General features: G+C 45.6%; 1 protein-coding gene across 1 annotated transcript in view; it reads right to left on the reverse strand.

The window, feature by feature from the left end:
- Positions 1-17,144, reverse strand: part of ITIH6 (inter-alpha-trypsin inhibitor heavy chain family member 6) — a 49,891-nt gene that overhangs the window by 21,023 nt on the left and 11,724 nt on the right. Inside the window, 6 exon segments of the mRNA XM_032618905.1 lie at positions 5,041-5,157; positions 9,449-9,618; positions 11,783-11,962; positions 11,965-12,026; positions 12,870-12,889; positions 12,891-12,981. Coding sequence (XP_032474796.1) covers positions 5,041-5,157; positions 9,449-9,618; positions 11,783-11,962; positions 11,965-12,026; positions 12,870-12,889; positions 12,891-12,981 — 640 coding nt within the window.

A 17,144-nucleotide genomic window follows, 5' to 3' on the forward strand; every position in this document is an offset into this window, starting at 1 on the left:
TATAGGGCTACGCTCAGGGAATACAATATGTAGGTTCTAGTATTAGGGTACCATTTATAGGATAATTGCTATGCTCCTGGCAGTGCAACTTTAGATGCATCAGCTCATTTCACCTTCACAGCAACACAATGAAGAAGGTACTAATATTATCCTCATTTTACAAGAGATGACATTAAGGCTCAGAGAGTGGAGTGGCTAGCTCAAGGTCACACAGCTAGTCATTGATAGACCAGGGACTCAAATCTGTATTTTGGAGGTGGTAAATCCAGTGATTTTAAGCATAATATACACCTTCAACCTTTTATAGAGGTGTGGATTCTAGAAACCACAGGAAGGACATTTGTGGCTTGCCTTTCTCTACATCTTAAACTGATAGAAGATGCCTTGAATGCTTTTAGGGGAATCAGAATATTTCCTGCCATAAGATGAACTCAGGGGATAAGTCACACATTCTGGGATCAGGAGCTGAGCACCAGGGACTTCCCTGGTGGTCCAGTGGCTAAGACTCCACACTCCCAATGTAGGGGGCCCTGGTTCAATCCCTGGTCAGGGAACTAGATCCCACATGCCGCAACTAAGAGTTCTCATGTGGCAACGAAGATCCTGCATGCTGCAACTAAAAAAAGAAAAAGAAAAGAAAAAGATCTCACATGCTGCAAATGAAAAGATCCCACATGCCACAAAGAAGATTCCACAAGCTGCAACTAAGACCTGGAGCAGCCAAATAAATAAATAAATAAATATTTAAAAAGAAAAAAGGAGCTGAGCACCATATTCCTGCTTCCATTGAGAGGGCTGACACATAAAGGATGGCTTCCCTGAGAATCTCCTGTTATCCAAGGACAGATTATGTTTTTAAAAGTATGTTGTTTAGGGCTTCCCTGGTGGCGCAGTGGTTGAGAGTCCGCCTGCCGATGCAGGGGACGCGGGTTCGTGCCCCGGTCCGGGAAGATCCCACATGCCGCGGAGCGGTTGGGCCCGTGAGCCATGGCCGTTGAGCCTGCGCGTCCGGAGCCTGTACTTCGCAACGGGAGAGGCCACAACAGTGAGAGGCCCGCGTACCGCAAAAAAAAAAAAAAAAAAAAAAGTATGTTGTTTAATCTCCTATTACTTTGAGATTTTCCAGCTATCTTTCTGTTGCTGATTTCTAGTTTTATTCCATTTAGTCTGAGAGCATACTTTGTATGATTTATATTATTTTAAATTTGTTAAGGTGTGTTTTATGGCCCACAATGTAGTCTGTCTTGGCAAATGTTCCACATGAGCTTGGGGCAAATGTGTATTGTGCTGTTGTTGGATGAAGCGTTGTGTAGATGTCAGTTAGATTCAATTAAATGATGGTGTTGTTCAGTTCAACAATGTCCTTATGGATTTTCTGCCTGCTGGATATGTCCATTTCTGATATAGGGAAGTTGAAGTCTCCAACTATAATAGTGGATTTGTCCATTTATCCTTGCAGTTCTATCAACTTTTGCCTCGTGTATTTTGACACTCTAATGTTAGGTGCATACACATTAAGGATTATTATGTCTTCTTGGAGAATCGACCCTTTTACCATAATGCATCTTTTAATCCCTGACAATTTACTTGCTCTGAAGTGTACTTGGTCTGAAATTAATAAAGCTGTTCCAGCTTTCTTTTGATTAGTGTTAGCATGGTATATGTTCTTTGCATCCCATTACTTTTATCTATCTGTGTCTTTATATTTAAAATGGGCTTCTTGTAGAAAACATGGTTTTTGTTTTTGTTTTGTTTTGACACTGACAGCTTCTGTCTTTTTTTTTTAATTTTTAAAATTTTGTTATGGTAAGAACACTTAACATGAGATCTAGTCTTTTAAATTTTGAAGCAATTTTGAAGCAATTTTTAAGTCGGCTGTACTGTGTTTTTTTTAACATCTTTATTGGAGTATAATTGCTTTACAATGGTGTGTCAGTTTCTGCTCTATAATAAAGTGAATCAGCTATACGTAAACATTATATGGAAGCTTCTGACTTTTAATTGGTGTATTTAGACAAGTCATCATTAAAGTGATTACTGATATAAGTAGATTAATATTTGCTATATTTTAAACTGTTTTCTCTTTGTTTCCCTTTTTTTTTCTTTGTCTCCTACTCTTTTCCTGCCTTCTCTGGTTTCAGTCGAGTGTTTTATATGGCCCCATTGTCTCTCGTCTCTTAGCATAACCATTATGTTAAGAAAATTTCTTCGTGGTTGCCCTGGAGTTTGCAACATGCCTTTACAACTAATTCCAGTCCACATTCAAATAACACTATACAGCTTCATGAATAGTTCAAATACCTTGTGACAGAGTAGTCCAATTCTTCTATCTTGTCCTTTATAACATTGCTGTCATTAATTTCACTTACCAGTAAACTATATTCACTGAATACATTGTTGCTATTATTATTTTGAACAAATCGTTATCTGTTAGATCAATTAGTTAAAAATAAAATATATTATTTTACTTATTCTTTCTCTAACAATCTTCCTTTCTTTATGTAGATCCAAGTATCTAAGCTATCCCGTTTTCATTCTCTGTGGAGAACTTCTTTTAACATTTAGCTGTGCAAGACAGGTCTACTGGTGACAATTCTCTCAATATTTGTTTGGCTGATAAAGTCTTTATTTTTCACTTTCGAAGGACAATTTTGCTGCATACAGAATTCAAAGTGAGTGGTTTTTCCTTCAACACTTTGAATGTTTCACTACACTCTCCTTTTCCTTGCATGGCTTCTCAAGAGAAATTCAATGTAATTCTTATTCTTGTTCCTCTCTAAGTAAAATATTATTTTCTGTGGGCTTTTACAGGATTTTCTCTTTGTCTTTAATTTTCTGCAGGTCGAATAGGATATGCGTACATGCACATTTCTTGGTATTTATCCTGCTTAGTGTTCTCTGAGCTTCCTGGACCTGTGGTTTGATGGATGTAATTTATTTTGGAAAATTTGTATCTGTTATTCCTCCAAATATTTCTTCTGTTACTTTCTTTCTTTTCCTTATGGTATTCCCATTACACATGTTACACTTTTGTACATGTACACAGTTCTTGGATATTTTGTCTTTGTTTTTTTTTTAACATCTTCATTGGAGTATAATTGTTTTACAATGATGTGTTAGTTTCTGCTCTACAACAAAGTGAATCAGCTATACATATATCCCCATATCTCCTCCCTCTTGCGTCTCCCTTCCACCCTCCCTATCCCACTCCTCTAGGTGGTCACAAAGCACTGAGCTGATCTCCCTGTGCTATGCGGCTGCTTCCCACTAGCTATATATTTTACATTTGGTAGTATATATAAGTCCATGCCACTCTCTCACTTCATCCCAGCTTACCCTTCCCCCTCCCCATGTCCTCAAGTCTATTCTCTACATCTGTGTCTTTATTCCTGTCCTGCCCCTAGGTTCTTCAGAACCTTTTTTTTTTTTTAGATTCCATATATATATTTTTTTTCATTCTTTTTTCTCTTTGCTTTTCAGTTTGGGAAGTTTCTATTGTCATATCTTCAAGTTCATTGATTCTTTCTTTGGCCATGTTCAGTTTCCTAATGAGCCCACCAAAGGCATTTTTCATTCCTGTTACAGTGTTTTATATTTCTAGTATTCTTTTTAATTTTCTTAGGATATCTATCTCTGCTTAAATTTGCCATCTGTTCTTGTATGTTGCCCACTTTTCCCATTAGAACCATTAGCATATTAGTCATACTTATTTTAAATTCCTGGTCTGATAATTTCTAAGCTCTGCCATATCAGTTTGGTTCTGATGCTTGATTCATTTCTTCAGATTGTGTTTTTCCTTTTAGCACCCTTTGTATATTTTTGTTGAAAGCCAGACATGAGGTATGAGGTAAAAGGAACTGAAGTAAATAGACCTTTAGTGTGAGGTTTTATGTTTATCTTGTTAGGAGTTAGGTTGTGTTGGTTGCTGCAGTTGCAGGTGTCAGAGGCTAAAATTGTTTCTAGAGTCCTTGTTTTTGTTTCCTATGTTGTCTTGGATTTCCCTAGAGACTCTTTCATAAATAGAGTACAGGCTTCCAGTTCTTTCAACTGTAACCTCCTGCTTTTACACAGGAACCCAGCTAACATGGTGGTCATGCATGGGGGGAGGAGAAACATTCTATAGTTCTAGGATTAGGTCTCAGTCTTTTAGGGCACCTAGCCCCTGGAATATGCTCATCACAAGTTCTTTCAGCTTTTATCCTGCCTTAGATGAAATGGGAAGACTAAAAAGGTTTGGAGTTGGGTATATCCCTTCCCATACATTAAAGGCTAGAGGAGACAGTTTTCAATACTTCCCTTCTCCCAGTTTGGTTATATTCTCATAAAACACAAGTCAGTTAGCCTTAGGTCGGATGGGCTCTGTGGTTCAAAATGTCAAGGTAAAAAGGTTACACTGTCCCAAGACACTAGAACTGTATATTTCTAGAACCACAGGGTATTATGGTTTGAAACGCTGCTTCCAGAACTTCATGGATTCAGGCTCTAAAGTCAAAATCTCTTTGGCCTATGGCTCCAGGATTCTGTTTCAAGGGTGCTCTGGTGGGTGGGGTACAAGACTGAAGCCTAGATGGACCCAGGACTCTATGGCTTCTAAGCCCTATAAGGCCAGTGCACTGTATTCTTCTGGCTATATAGTCAAACAAAACAAAACAAAACAAAGCTGTGGCCCCTTGACAGTTCTGAATCTAAAATGACTACAGTTTTAATGTTTTTGACTCATGCTTTATGATGCCAGAGTACTCTAGCCCAAAGTCTCTATGACTCTGGGCCTTTATGAGACCTGGAGGTTTGTGGTTGAGGCTCTTGATGGGTTCAGGCCCCATAGTCCTATGTTTCAGTGTTCCTATGATTCTGTGGCTCCATGTCTACGTGGCTCCTGATATGTAAGGTACCAAGACTCTAAGGTAGGCCTAGGCCTATAAGGTCCAAAGGTGGTGGGATGGCAGGGTGTCTTGTCTCAGGGAACCACTGTACCAGCACTCTCTGCTTTCTGAGCTTTCTAAATCAAGAGCAATGAACGATCCCCAGGGTCCTTGTTACCTGCTTCCTTTTGGTACCAAACATGGAGCCACTCGCGTCAATAACAAACACCACGTTTTTCTTAACAGGTAGAAAGCTTCTGGGTGCAAAGTAATGAACAAAATAGCCATCGCAAATCTGGAGAAAAAGAAGTGGAATCAACAAAAACTGTGAAAGCCAGTCTAAATCAAGTCCCCTCTTATTTTGCTGCATAAAACCCTGCTCTTTTCCTTCCTAGGCCTTATCACTGTTGCTATTAAATAGGCATTTGTGGGATTGTTTGCTCAATGTCCATCTCCTCCCCCAGAAGTGTATCTCTGCTGGTCAGGCTGCCAGCCCAGGGCCTGCCCCTGAGCTGTGGAGAAAATGAGACTGGCTTGTGGCCCAAGGCTCCAGGGATCAGGATCTCTGTAATATGTGAGTTCCTGTCTGTGAGAGCTGGGCTTGCATAGTCTTGAGGGCCCCTAGGGACGTTTTGCCTGGGCTCCAGGAACTGAGAGTGTTGTTTTAACCTCCCTCTATAGAGTGAGCCTGAGGCCCGGCTCCATTGCTGCCAGGGGCTGGGAGTTTGCAGGGCCTCCCTCTCCTCCTTAAACCTCCTTTCTGCTGTTGCTGGGCAGAGCAGGGAGGGGAGGAGGGAGCAGAGGCTGAGTGAGCTATTTGTTCAGAGGGGATTGGTTAGACCAGGTGCAGATGCCTTGGGCTATCGGGGATATGATTGGCTGCTGACCCCCTTCCCCCACTCCATCTCTCCTTCTGCAGAGCCTGGGGCCTGGGACAGTTGAGAGAAGGGGAGGGGGAAGCTGGGAGGGCCCCCAGGACCAGTGGCAGCTCAGCCTAAGGAAGTATAGGCTTGCTGAGGGTCTGAGCTGCCCAGGAGCCTGAAGCAAGCTCTGTCCTGGGATAACCAGCTTATTCTCCTCTCAGCCCTTCAGGCATTCTCTGGTCACAAAGCTGGACACACTATCTCCTCCCATCTTGGAGGGCGGGAGGGGGGTGGTGGAGAGCAGGAAGGAGATGGGAGGACATCTTGCTCTTCCCCTCCACCCCAGCCTTTGAATTAATTCACAAGCACAAGCGTAGGCTTTGTCTGCACTTTTTCCTGGCACTCTACAGCAGTTCCCCAAGCCCTGGGTCAACCATCCTGCAACTGCCCAAGCCACAGGCAGAGTCCAGCTGCCCTTCTGTGTTCTTCCCATACCTGGGTAGGTGAGAGCTTCTGGGAAAATCACGTTCCTACCTCTCCATGGTCCCAGGCTCACCAGTGACGCCACACCTCACATCCTATTATATAAACCAGAGGCATGACCCAGGTCACCAACCTCTCACACTCCCTTCAGCTGTCATGCCACCCCATTCTCAGGAAATGCCTCCCCTCCCTCTTCATGAAAACATTAAGGGCACCAGGCCATGTCCCTTGGACTGCCCACCCCACCCTTGCGCAGGGTCCACACACCTATATGCCTCCTCCCTCTACTGAAAGACAAAACAATCCTTCCCTGACCCCATGCAGGCCCAGCCTCCAGTACCTCCTCCACCAGCCAGACTCCTACTCTCCAACCCAGCCCATGCACCCGACTGGGTCTTCTTTAGAGTTTAAAAATGTTGGTGTCTTTTCCATTCACTGAGACAACCTCCATTCATCCCAATCCCACCCAAACTTCAAATCAGCTCCTTTCTTCCCGGTAGCATGCCAAGGTAATGAACTCGACAGCTGCAATTGTCTTCTCACCTCCGGTTTACTCCTCTGCCCACTGCAGCCTGGCTCCCACCCCCACCGCTGATCCATCTCTCACCAAAGGTAGCAACGACCAGTTGGCTGGAAAACTCAGTGGGTGTATTTCAGTTCTCATCAGACTGCACCTCCCTGATATATTTCACAATTGACAATCACTTCTGCTGCTCAGAAGAATCTTTTCCCCTGGGATCCAGAGAGGATGAACACTCCTTATTCTCCTACCAGCTCTCAGGTCCATCGGATTCAGTCTCTTTCTTCAGCTCCATTTCCCCCCTGTCCCTTAAACAGTGTTGCCTAATATTTGTCTGTCATGGCATGCAAAGAGAATGATTACGTTTGTGTAGCACAATGGAGGGAAGTGGTGGGGATTTACAGCCCTGAATAGGCTGATGGCAGCTCCGTGGGGCCAGATACCTCAAGGGCTGGATATGTCTCAGGCCCAACCCGCCTCGCCCTCCCAAACTAATGAAGTCCAAATTTAGGGCTCCTTTCCCTCTGGTTTCCCTGCTTCTCCTGGGGCCCCTCCCATCCATGCATCGTTGCAGCAGCTGCACGGTCTGGTCTTTCTAAACACAAACCTCATAGCGTCATTCCCTCTCAGGGCTCCCTGAGCATGTTCAACATAAATTTTATGTTCCTTATCAAGCCCCTGCAGCACTCATGGCCTTCAGTCTCACCTCTTAGCATTTCTTGGGCCTCAAATCAAAACTCCAGGAACTCCAATCCACTTGTAGTTCCCTACACACCCCTGGATAGTTCCAGCCTCTATTCTTTGTGTCATGCAGCCCTCAGTTTACTAGACTGCCTTTGCCTTCTGAGAGCCCCCCTTCCCAACTTGCCACACTTCTTTGAGTTCTTTAAGACCCAGGTCAGGCTCCCTGACCTCCTCACCCCTCATGATGGCTTCCATCATACTTATGTTGTCATCGACAAAGCACTTCTCATCTTGTGTCATTCTCGTGTCTCTCTGTTTCACCTGGAGACAGTGAATAAGATCTGTGTGTGATTCACTTCAGGGTTCCTGACATCAGCCAGCAGTGGGCATAACGGATTAGGTGCCCATGGAGTAAATGTGTTGGACTTTGAAAGGCGGGCATACTCAAGTAAAATGGGAGGTGAATTGAGGGGTTCTTGGTTGGGGGATGCAGGAATCATAGCACACAGTGGATGGGAGTATCAGTCGTACTATTTAATGCCTAGTTCCGTCTGTTCTATCTGTATCTTTACTCCAGGCAATGGTGGGAGAGGTAAAGAATGAACAAGCAGACAAATGTCTCAGTTCACACGTGCACGCGTGCGCACGCACACACACACACACACACACACACACACACACACACACCAGAACACCAGGTTAAGGCCCTGCTGCCACCTACTGGCATGATACCCTCAGCTCCTATTCTGAGAGGGTGAATTCCTTCTATTCCCCTTACACAGCAGGCCTCTGTTATACCTCTGTGCCTCTGCATATGCGATTCCCCTCTCTCTGCATGCCCTCCCCTTCATCCTATCGGCCCAGGTGGAGGTAAAGTCTATTCAGTTTTCCTATGCCAACTTAAAAGCCAACTCATTCAGGAAGGCTCTCGTGAAACCCTCCTCAGTGGTATCCATACGTAACCCATTACATATTTATACACAGCCCTTAGAACCTTTTATGACTGCTCTGGCTCTATGTATCGAGTTACCTCAGGATGGGACATTTCCAAAGGGAGATTAGGGGCTGTGTCTAACTCATTCCTGACTTCCCAGAGTCACTGAGGGCAGGACTGGGCTAGAGCAGTTTCCAGCTTGATGGAGGTGAGTCCACATATGAATGAATGAATGAATAAGTAAGTGCATGAGGAGAGGTGTAACCAAAGCACTATACTAGCCCAGAGCAGAGAGAGGAATTGTAAGTGGGGTGGGGCCGTCATGGAGGTGGCACTGAAGCAAGGTTTTCAGGGATGAGGAGGACACTCACCAGTGGAAAAAGGAGGGAGAAGACATTCCCAGGGCGGCAGACAGTATGAGCACATACTCAGGCACAGATGACTGGCAGGTTCAGGTGCTTTGGGACATTGGTGTGTGGTGTGGCGTGGTGTGGGGCAGCTGGAGGATGGTTTGTGTGCTGGAGGCAGTGAGAGGTGTGGTGGGAGAAGCAGGCTGGGACCAGACCTCTCAGGCTGCCATGCAATTGTTGTTGTGAAGCCAAGGGTCCCGGATCAGCCTCTACCCCTCTGGCAGAGCGTGGGACCTCTGCACATTCTTCGTGAGTGTGTGAGCTCAGAATTTAAGGGCTCCCTGTTTAGGCAAATGGCTCAAGTGAGGCAAAAAGAATTTTTAAAACTTAGAGACATCCAGAAAGCCCAAGAGAACATGAGAGTATCAGAGCTGCAGAAAGTGTGAGAGACTAATCACTTGCCTTTCCGAAAGGTCTGGTTAAGAGTGGGCTATGACTTGCTTCAGTTAGGAATGTATTCACCTGGATCTTGATTCAGTTTATACAGTTCCAGGTGTCCAGCCCTTTGGGGGACACATGTGCCTCACCAGGTGTGAAGTCATGTGTCGCTACACACCGTCCTATCCGTGTTCACTAGTCCTCACTGATCCCTAGGGAGAAACAAACGTGCACCTTGTGGAGGCCAGCACCTTGTTTCCCAGGTCTGTCTGACTCCAGAGCCCACGCTCTTTCCATTCTCCCGGCCCTCTCACCTGCACGTCTCCAACGATGTCCTCCATGACTACATCATACTGGACCACGAAGTCGGCCCTGATGCCTGAACTGGAGAAGGCAGACTGGTCTTGCAGTGTCGTGCAGAAGGTAATTCGGACACTGGTCTCTCCCCTCTCAATCCTGGTGGATGGGGGCGAGTCAGCCTCACCTGCATGGGTGGGGAGGGGTTAGGTGGGATGGAGAGCTCACCAGGCAGAAAGCCAGGTAAAGGGACATCAAAAGAGGCAATATCTGGGGAGGGTGAGAAGTAAGCCCTGCACCACCTGCTGTTCCTTTTGCCTGCAACGCCCCTCCACCTGCCCAAATGCTACATTCCTCTCCCAATCCTACAACCAGCTCCCCCTACTCTGCCTCTTCCACGGGCCCAGCCGGACAGACCCAGCCCCCACTCAGCTCCCAGGCTCTGGCAGCCTGGCCCTCACTCACAACTTCATCCGGGCTCATTTGCCATCCATCCCGGGAGCCCAGTCTCTGGAGGAGTGTCATGTCCCCAGGAGCCTGGATCTCCTCCCGGAGAGACCGTGTCGTGTGTGTTGTGGAGAGAGACAGATACACAGTCAGGGCCTCGGTCTCCTCCCATGCCCCTTACTGCTGTGGGAAACTGCAGCCCAGCAACGTTCTCTTCTAGATAGAATTTCATGTGTTTTCTTCCCCCTCTGGCTTCTTGACTCTCAGAATCACGTGTGTGAATAAGACTTTTAGCGCCTCATGAAATCACAGATGAACTTCTGGTCCCGGATGTTTGCTGAGCTGGCCACAAGATCAACTCCTCTGGAATTTCAGCCCAAGACAAATGTCCATTTAGACATGCCTCTGTGCCTCCTTTTTTCCAGAAAATGGAAACTAGGGAATTCTGCTCCCCGCCCCCCTTTCCTGCTACAGCTGTCAGGAAGCTTAGGGGCAAACTGAGCCCCCATACTCTCTGAGGCGTCTGCTTACATACATTCCCTTGGCTTCCTTCCTTTCAGAGGTCTTTGTTCTGTTTTATCCCCACAGGATTGGCTCTCCCCTCCGTTTTAACCTTTAAGGAGAAGGGGGGAGGGAGCTGCCATTTATAGCTTAGGGTTTAAGCATGCAAGCTCCAAGGACTCAGATGTTGCCTGTGGGCCCCTGGACAAGTTATTCACACTCTCTAAGCCTCAGGCTCCTCATCTGTAGCACGGGAAGGATAATAGCTCCTCTTTCATAGACAGTGTTTGTGCGAATTCAATGAGATCATTTATGTAGAGCATTTGGAACCATACTTGGATCTTAGTAAGTGCTTGATAATGCTAATGATTACAGTTATCATCAGGTCTTCATTACTCTGTACCAGTGATTTGCAGAGAGGAATTTTCTCAAATTCTCACAGTGGTCCTGGGCCATCGATTGCACGTCCCCATCGTACAGACGGGAAAAGTGAAGCAGAGCCAGTGAGTGATTTGCCTGCTGCCCCACCTTTGGAGAAGGTCAAAGCTGGGATTTGAACCCAGGTCTGTGTCTGTCTCTCTCTTGTCTGTATTCCATACTGTCTCTCTGGGTCAGCAGGATCCAAGTAGGTAGGACATCCGAAGCTAAACAGTTTAGCGAGAGTGGCCACATGACATGGGTGATTTCTCTGTGCCTGTCCACTTGTCCCTCAGCGGAGGCGTCTAGGCCGGACCAGTGGTTCTCCGATCTGACTGGACATCAAGTTCACTTGCAAATGGGTTAAAAAGATAGGTTCCTGGGCCCCTCCCCAACCTACTGAAGCAGACTCCAGGAGGGTGGGGTCCAGGAATCTGTATTCTGACACCTCACATAGCGATTCTGCTGACCGTAGCCAGCGTGTGGCCTTCAAACACCTTGAGATGGAAAAACAAACACCTTGAGATGAAGTTTGAAGCAAGCCTGGCAGCCAGGACATCTCTCTGGCATACAGGGCCTGAGATGATGTCCTCTGGGGCAGCCTGCACTTCACACTGTCCTCCCATTGCCCTTCCATTCTCAGTGGTGATTCCAGAGGAAAGCAAGTGTGGGCTCTGAATCCCTTAGCAATGTCAACATATGATTTCATGGAGCTGACCCAGCAACTCCTTCTCCCCTTTTACAATTTCAGGAGGGAAATCACCACTGCGGGAAATGTGGGACTTGCTGGTTTCACACAGCTTGCAAGGATGAGACCAAGTTTGTAACTGAAATATTTTCAACTCCAAACATGCCCTCTTCTCCTTGTTTGAATGGGAAAGGAACCTAGGGCAGAAGTGGTATTAGAGGGAAGCCGAGGGAAAAGGGGCAGCTTCCCATTTAGGGAAGGCCAGTCTTATGGTTGACCTGTAGTGCTGCTCACATACTTGTGTGGGTGTTGGTGTGCAGGCGGCTGGTCCTCAGCGGTGGTACGTGAAGATAGCCAATGCCTGTCTTTTCTGACACTGTGACCTCTACACTCAGCCTTGTCACCAATTGGGGTCTCAGGCTCACCACCAGCTGGTACTGGCCCTGGTGCCGCTGCAGCAGCTCCTCGTAGGTGAGAAAAAAGTCACGTTTGTGGCTGTTGCCAGGCTGGTGAAGATGCGAAACTTCTCTGATTCTCAGTCCCTGGTCTTGAAAGGGAGGAGGATGAGAGATGGGATCTCGTGAGGAGGAGGGGAGCTGTTAGATGACCTAGTTCTGGCTACCCCCTCTCTGGCCCCAGCAGACCTGGCCAAGCTTCTGTTTCAGCTAAGTCCCTCAACCACAGTTAGTTATTCACTCACCCACTTGTTAAACTATCTCTCTCCCTCATTCATCCTCTTACATATTCTGCCTAAGAAATTCTATCACAGGCAGCTTACCCATAAGGAAACTATGTTAGTGAAAATCTGAATCTACAATAAAACAATAAGGGAGTAATGATTTATTTTATAAAAAGAGGTTTCAATTTACACACAATGCCTCTTTCCCTTCAAATAACCCCTCACGCCCACCCCTCCCCCATGCTTTAGACTAAGCTTGTTTATACGCCATTAGTTCCTCAGTATGCAGTAGCCAAACCTAAAGTTTCCGTGCTTGATGAAACTGTTTTGGAGGCTGAGAGGAAACATTGAAGGAAGACAATACACTTCTGCCATCAGAATGGAACTCAGTTAGGAAACAGGATTTGATTTAGAGAAATCTCACTTGAACATAACCTTACCGGAAGATGCCAGTTCTTAAATAAGCCACATCCTGCTGGCAGGAGGAAAGTGGAAGTAGTGAAGTAAACTCCCATTTATTGAACACCTACTCTCTTATAGGTTTTGCTATTCATTAACTCACCTCATCTTCATGTAATCCTATGAAGTAGAGATCATTATCCCCACATTACAGAGGTAGAGATTGAGGCCAAGTGAAAACATGTGTAAGTCCCTGATCACACATCTAAGATGAACTTGTCATGTTTCAGACTGGTTGGAGCCTTACCTCATGCCTACATGAGCAGCTATTTTTTCCTTGCTGATGGGCTTCCTCATAGATTTTCTTTGCCTGGTGCTTCTCTTTGACTTCTGCAATGTAGACTTTATTGTTGATGGTCCTGATGGAGCAGGAAAGAGGAAGGACAGACAGAAACAGAGAAAGGAAAAAAGAGATGGTCAGTGACATAGACAGAAAGAGACATACAAAGAAGATGGAAGAGGAGGATGAGGGATGGGGAGAGAAAAAGAGCAAAATAGAACTGTGAAGCCAGAGTGAGAGAAGGAAGAAGAGAAGAGAGGAGAGTCCAGGGAGATAAAAGCAGGTGAAGCAGTTATCATTATCTCCATTTGTCAGGTGGGGAAATAGAGACCACACAGTTGGTATATGGTTGACTTGGTGTTAGGACTTTATGTTTTCCAAAGTGTTGAATGAATTCCATGTTTTGGCACATAAAATAATTTTAGGTGGGACACAACTGAACATTTTTATTACAATTGTTATATATTTATTGTAATGTGTATTAAAAATATAAGTAGCACGTTGAACACATGAGCTCATAGATATTGTTACTTAGGATAAGCCTAACCTAGGTAATCTTAAGTGTATCTATTTACAGAAACTATATTAAGTAACTAATATGGTGGGTGGCACAGGCAGTAAAAATTGTGAAAGCGGAATGCAAATTGCTGCAAAGGCATCTGAGATTGACTAGGGAAGGGGCCTTGACCTTAGCGGGCTCAGAGACCAATGAGATACTAATTCAAACTTGTTTTACCCCAGTTTTTCCTATTGCTCTAAGGAAGGTAATAAGGTATAAAGGAGTTCAAAGAAGGGAGGAAGCACTTTTGCCCAAGTCTTCCAGAAAAGGTCCTAGAGGAGGTGGCCTTGGTGGTGGGGGAGTTCAAATTAGGGAAGATTTGGACAAATGATCATCACTGGCCATGCCTCCTCAGTCTCCTTTGTTGGCTCCTTCTCTTCTTGATTCTAAATCTTTGGAACATTCCTAGACTCTGCTCTAGACCTCCCCTTCCTCTGTTCTTTCTACAGTCACTCTCTAGGTGAGGTCATCTAGTCCCATGGGTTTAAATATCATTTGCACACAGAGGCCTCCCAAATCTGTATCTCTAGTGTGGACCTGTCTCCTGAACTCCAGACCTATATATTGCTTACTTGACATTTTACTAGCATTTCCAATAGGCCCCTAAAGCTTAACATATCCCAAACTGAGTTCCTTGTAGCTCCTCCACCTCCCAAATCTGCTCCTCCCTTGGTTTTCCTTATCTCAGGAAATAGTTGTTCGGCTGGAAATCTTAGAGTCATGCTTGCCTCCCTTCTTCCTCTCATACACCACTTCTAATCCATCAGGGAATTTTGACCCTATCTTTAGATATGTCCACAATCTGATTACTTCTTCCCACACCCACAATTACTACCCTAATCCAAACTACCAACATTTCTTGCTTGGATAAATGCAACAACCTACTAACTGGCCTCCCTCTTTAAAGCTTTGCCTCCTTATTACCTGTTCTCTTCACAGCAGTCAGACAGATCCTAGATACTGTTAAGTCCTAAGTCAGACCATGTCCCTTCTTTGCTCAAAAGTCTATGTGGCTCTTGTCTCAAATCAGGGTAAAGGCCAAAGTCCTCACCAGGGCCTCCATGGTCCTATACTATATGGCTCCCTGTCACCTCTTTAACCCCATCCCCTCCTTCTCTTCACCTTATTTATTATTCTCCAGCCACCAAGGCCTCCTTGCTGTTTCTTGAGTTTTTTCAGAACACTCCTGTTTAAGAGCCTTTACAATTTCTGTTCCTTTTGTTTGGAACACTCTTCCTCCAGATATTGGCAAATCTTATACTCTCTCTTCTTTCAGGTCTTTGTTCAAAAGTCATTTCCTCAGAGACATCCTTGATCGCTCCTAAACAGCGCCTTCCCACTCACTCTTTATCTCTCTTGCTCTATTTTCTATTTCTTTGTAACACTTATCCATAAACTGACATATACTTCCTTGTTTATTTTTCCCTTATCTGCCTTCTCCATTGGACTGTAAGCTCCTTGAGGGCAGGGATTTTTTCTGTATTAATTGCTGCTGTATCCCCAGTACCTGGAATGCTGCCTGGCACATAGTAGGCACTCAACAATTATTTGTGGAATGGGCATTCCATACAGACAGCAGGAAAACACAGGGACCATGTTTCAGAGAACAGCAAGTAGTTAGATTTGGCAGGAACAGAGAGGTAGAGAAAGGAGTTATGGAGAGAAGTTTGGAGTGGTTGTGTAAGCCTAGAGAATAAAGGGTTTTGAACACTAGACTCAATGAGCTCATATGACAGTGAAGACTAGATATGGAGAATGGGAGTCCAAGATAAATCTTGAAGGGGGGGATGGGTCAGATCTGGTCTTTGAGGAGTGATAGATAGTTCCTTGTCCTAGAGAATATTACTGCAACTCTGTAAGCGGCAGGAACAACAGTCTCTCTTTAACAAATGGAAGGCACAGGTACTGGGGGTGGTTGGGGTAGAATAAAGTTATTTGACCAAAGCAGCAGTTTCTAGGAACACTTGAGGAGGATATGCAACCTGCAGAAAAGACCACTCAGGTGGGAAGTGTTTCTAGGCAGCTGAAACAGACTATTGCTGTGGCTGGGCTCATGTGGGGGTGGGCTGAGCTGGCATTGCCCCAAGGTCTCCTGGGGGTTGTAGGGGTGTAGGGTGGGGCTGGTCTGGCAGCAGCACACTGGGGCCTCTGTATGTGTGCTGCCTGCAGCAAGCATACTTTCCATGGAGTCTGCCCAAAACATTTCCTCCAGCCTGCTTTGCTTAATTAAAAAAATTATTTTGGACTTTTTTCCATTAGAGCAAAAATCCACATTCTGTCTGGCTGCTTAGCTCTTGTATCATTTGACCAGCAACCTCTCTGGTGAGCCCCCATACTCCAAACCCATGCTGTCATTTTTGCCGTTGATCTTCCTGGGTCACCCACACACAGTGATCCTGGCCCCTTCCAGTCTTACCCATATGGAAATCCTGTTTCCAGGAAGCTTTCTTTGACTACCTCACCACCTCTCCCATGAACTCCCTTGCCAGGGACACACTGCCTACCTCCTCCAACCTTTCCTCTCTTCCGGGGAGTGCCATCTGTCCATCAAGGCCAGGAGGTTCCTGATGACAAAGCTCAGGCTCTAGGGCTGCTGTTAACAGAGGCTTACAGATTGTTTATAGCACAAAGCCCACCTCTGGTGAGGAGATCTGTGCAAAGGCCGAAACTCTGCACGTGCTGGCCTCATTCATCTGCTAAATCTGAGTCACTCTTCCCGTTGGGACCATTTTCTAATTCACACTAAGGTATTATATGAGCCAATGAGGCCCCACCAAGTTCTCCTTATCTGCTCCTCCTCTCACATTTACCATCTCAAAGAAGGCACTGTCACCTACCAGGTCAGACAAGCTGAAATCAGGTGGGCACCTTCTATCTTTACTTACTCCCCACATGTATGCACCAGGTTGTTTCTCCCTCCTTATGGTATCTCAAATCCCACCCCCACTACACTGTTCCAGCCCTCAGCAGCACTTATGCGGATATTGCCCCAGGCTCCTTACTGAGCTCCCTGCTTCCCAGCTGGCCTTTCCAGCCCACCCCACCTCACTATTGTCACTCCTTGCTTAAAATCTTGCCATGTCTCTTCATTATGGGCCACAGTTATTTCTAAAGTGGAGTGCACACACTTTGGGGGTGCTGGAGTGTGTACACGCCAACACACACTGAGGGAGTGGGAAAACAATGTTAGCACTCTACTTATAGGGTTTTCTCTTACATTGTCTACGTATAGTTTTACATATGCTTCATAATGTACCTAATATATTTGCTCAGTAGTGTACTTATAGACTTTATAAATTAATAAATAATATATATTTGGGAAGTACATGGTCAATTTTTTCCTGATGGGTGTGCAAACACATAAGATGGTTTGGAGACCATCAGGTAAGGGCCAGGTGCTTGGTCTGGCATTGGCAGCCTTCTACCACCTAGTCTTTCCTTACCTCTCCAGTCTCAATTTTGACCACTCTCTACCTCTGCTTGTGCCCTACATTCTGGTGACACTGAAGTCCTTCCAGTTCCCCTAATGGGGAAACATTTATTCCTGTGCTCCTTTTGCCTGGATTCTCCAGCCCTGCCCTCAGCCTGCTTGCCCGATGAACAGCTCATATTTTGAACCTCAGTTTAGGTATCATCTTTGTGAGGCTTTCTCTGCATGGGGCTGGGGAACTGACCACTGTCTC

The sequence above is a fragment of the Phocoena sinus genome, chromosome X, assembly GCF_008692025.1.
Source record: "Phocoena sinus isolate mPhoSin1 chromosome X, mPhoSin1.pri, whole genome shotgun sequence".
NCBI classification, from domain to species: Eukaryota; Metazoa; Chordata; class Mammalia; order Artiodactyla; family Phocoenidae; genus Phocoena; species Phocoena sinus.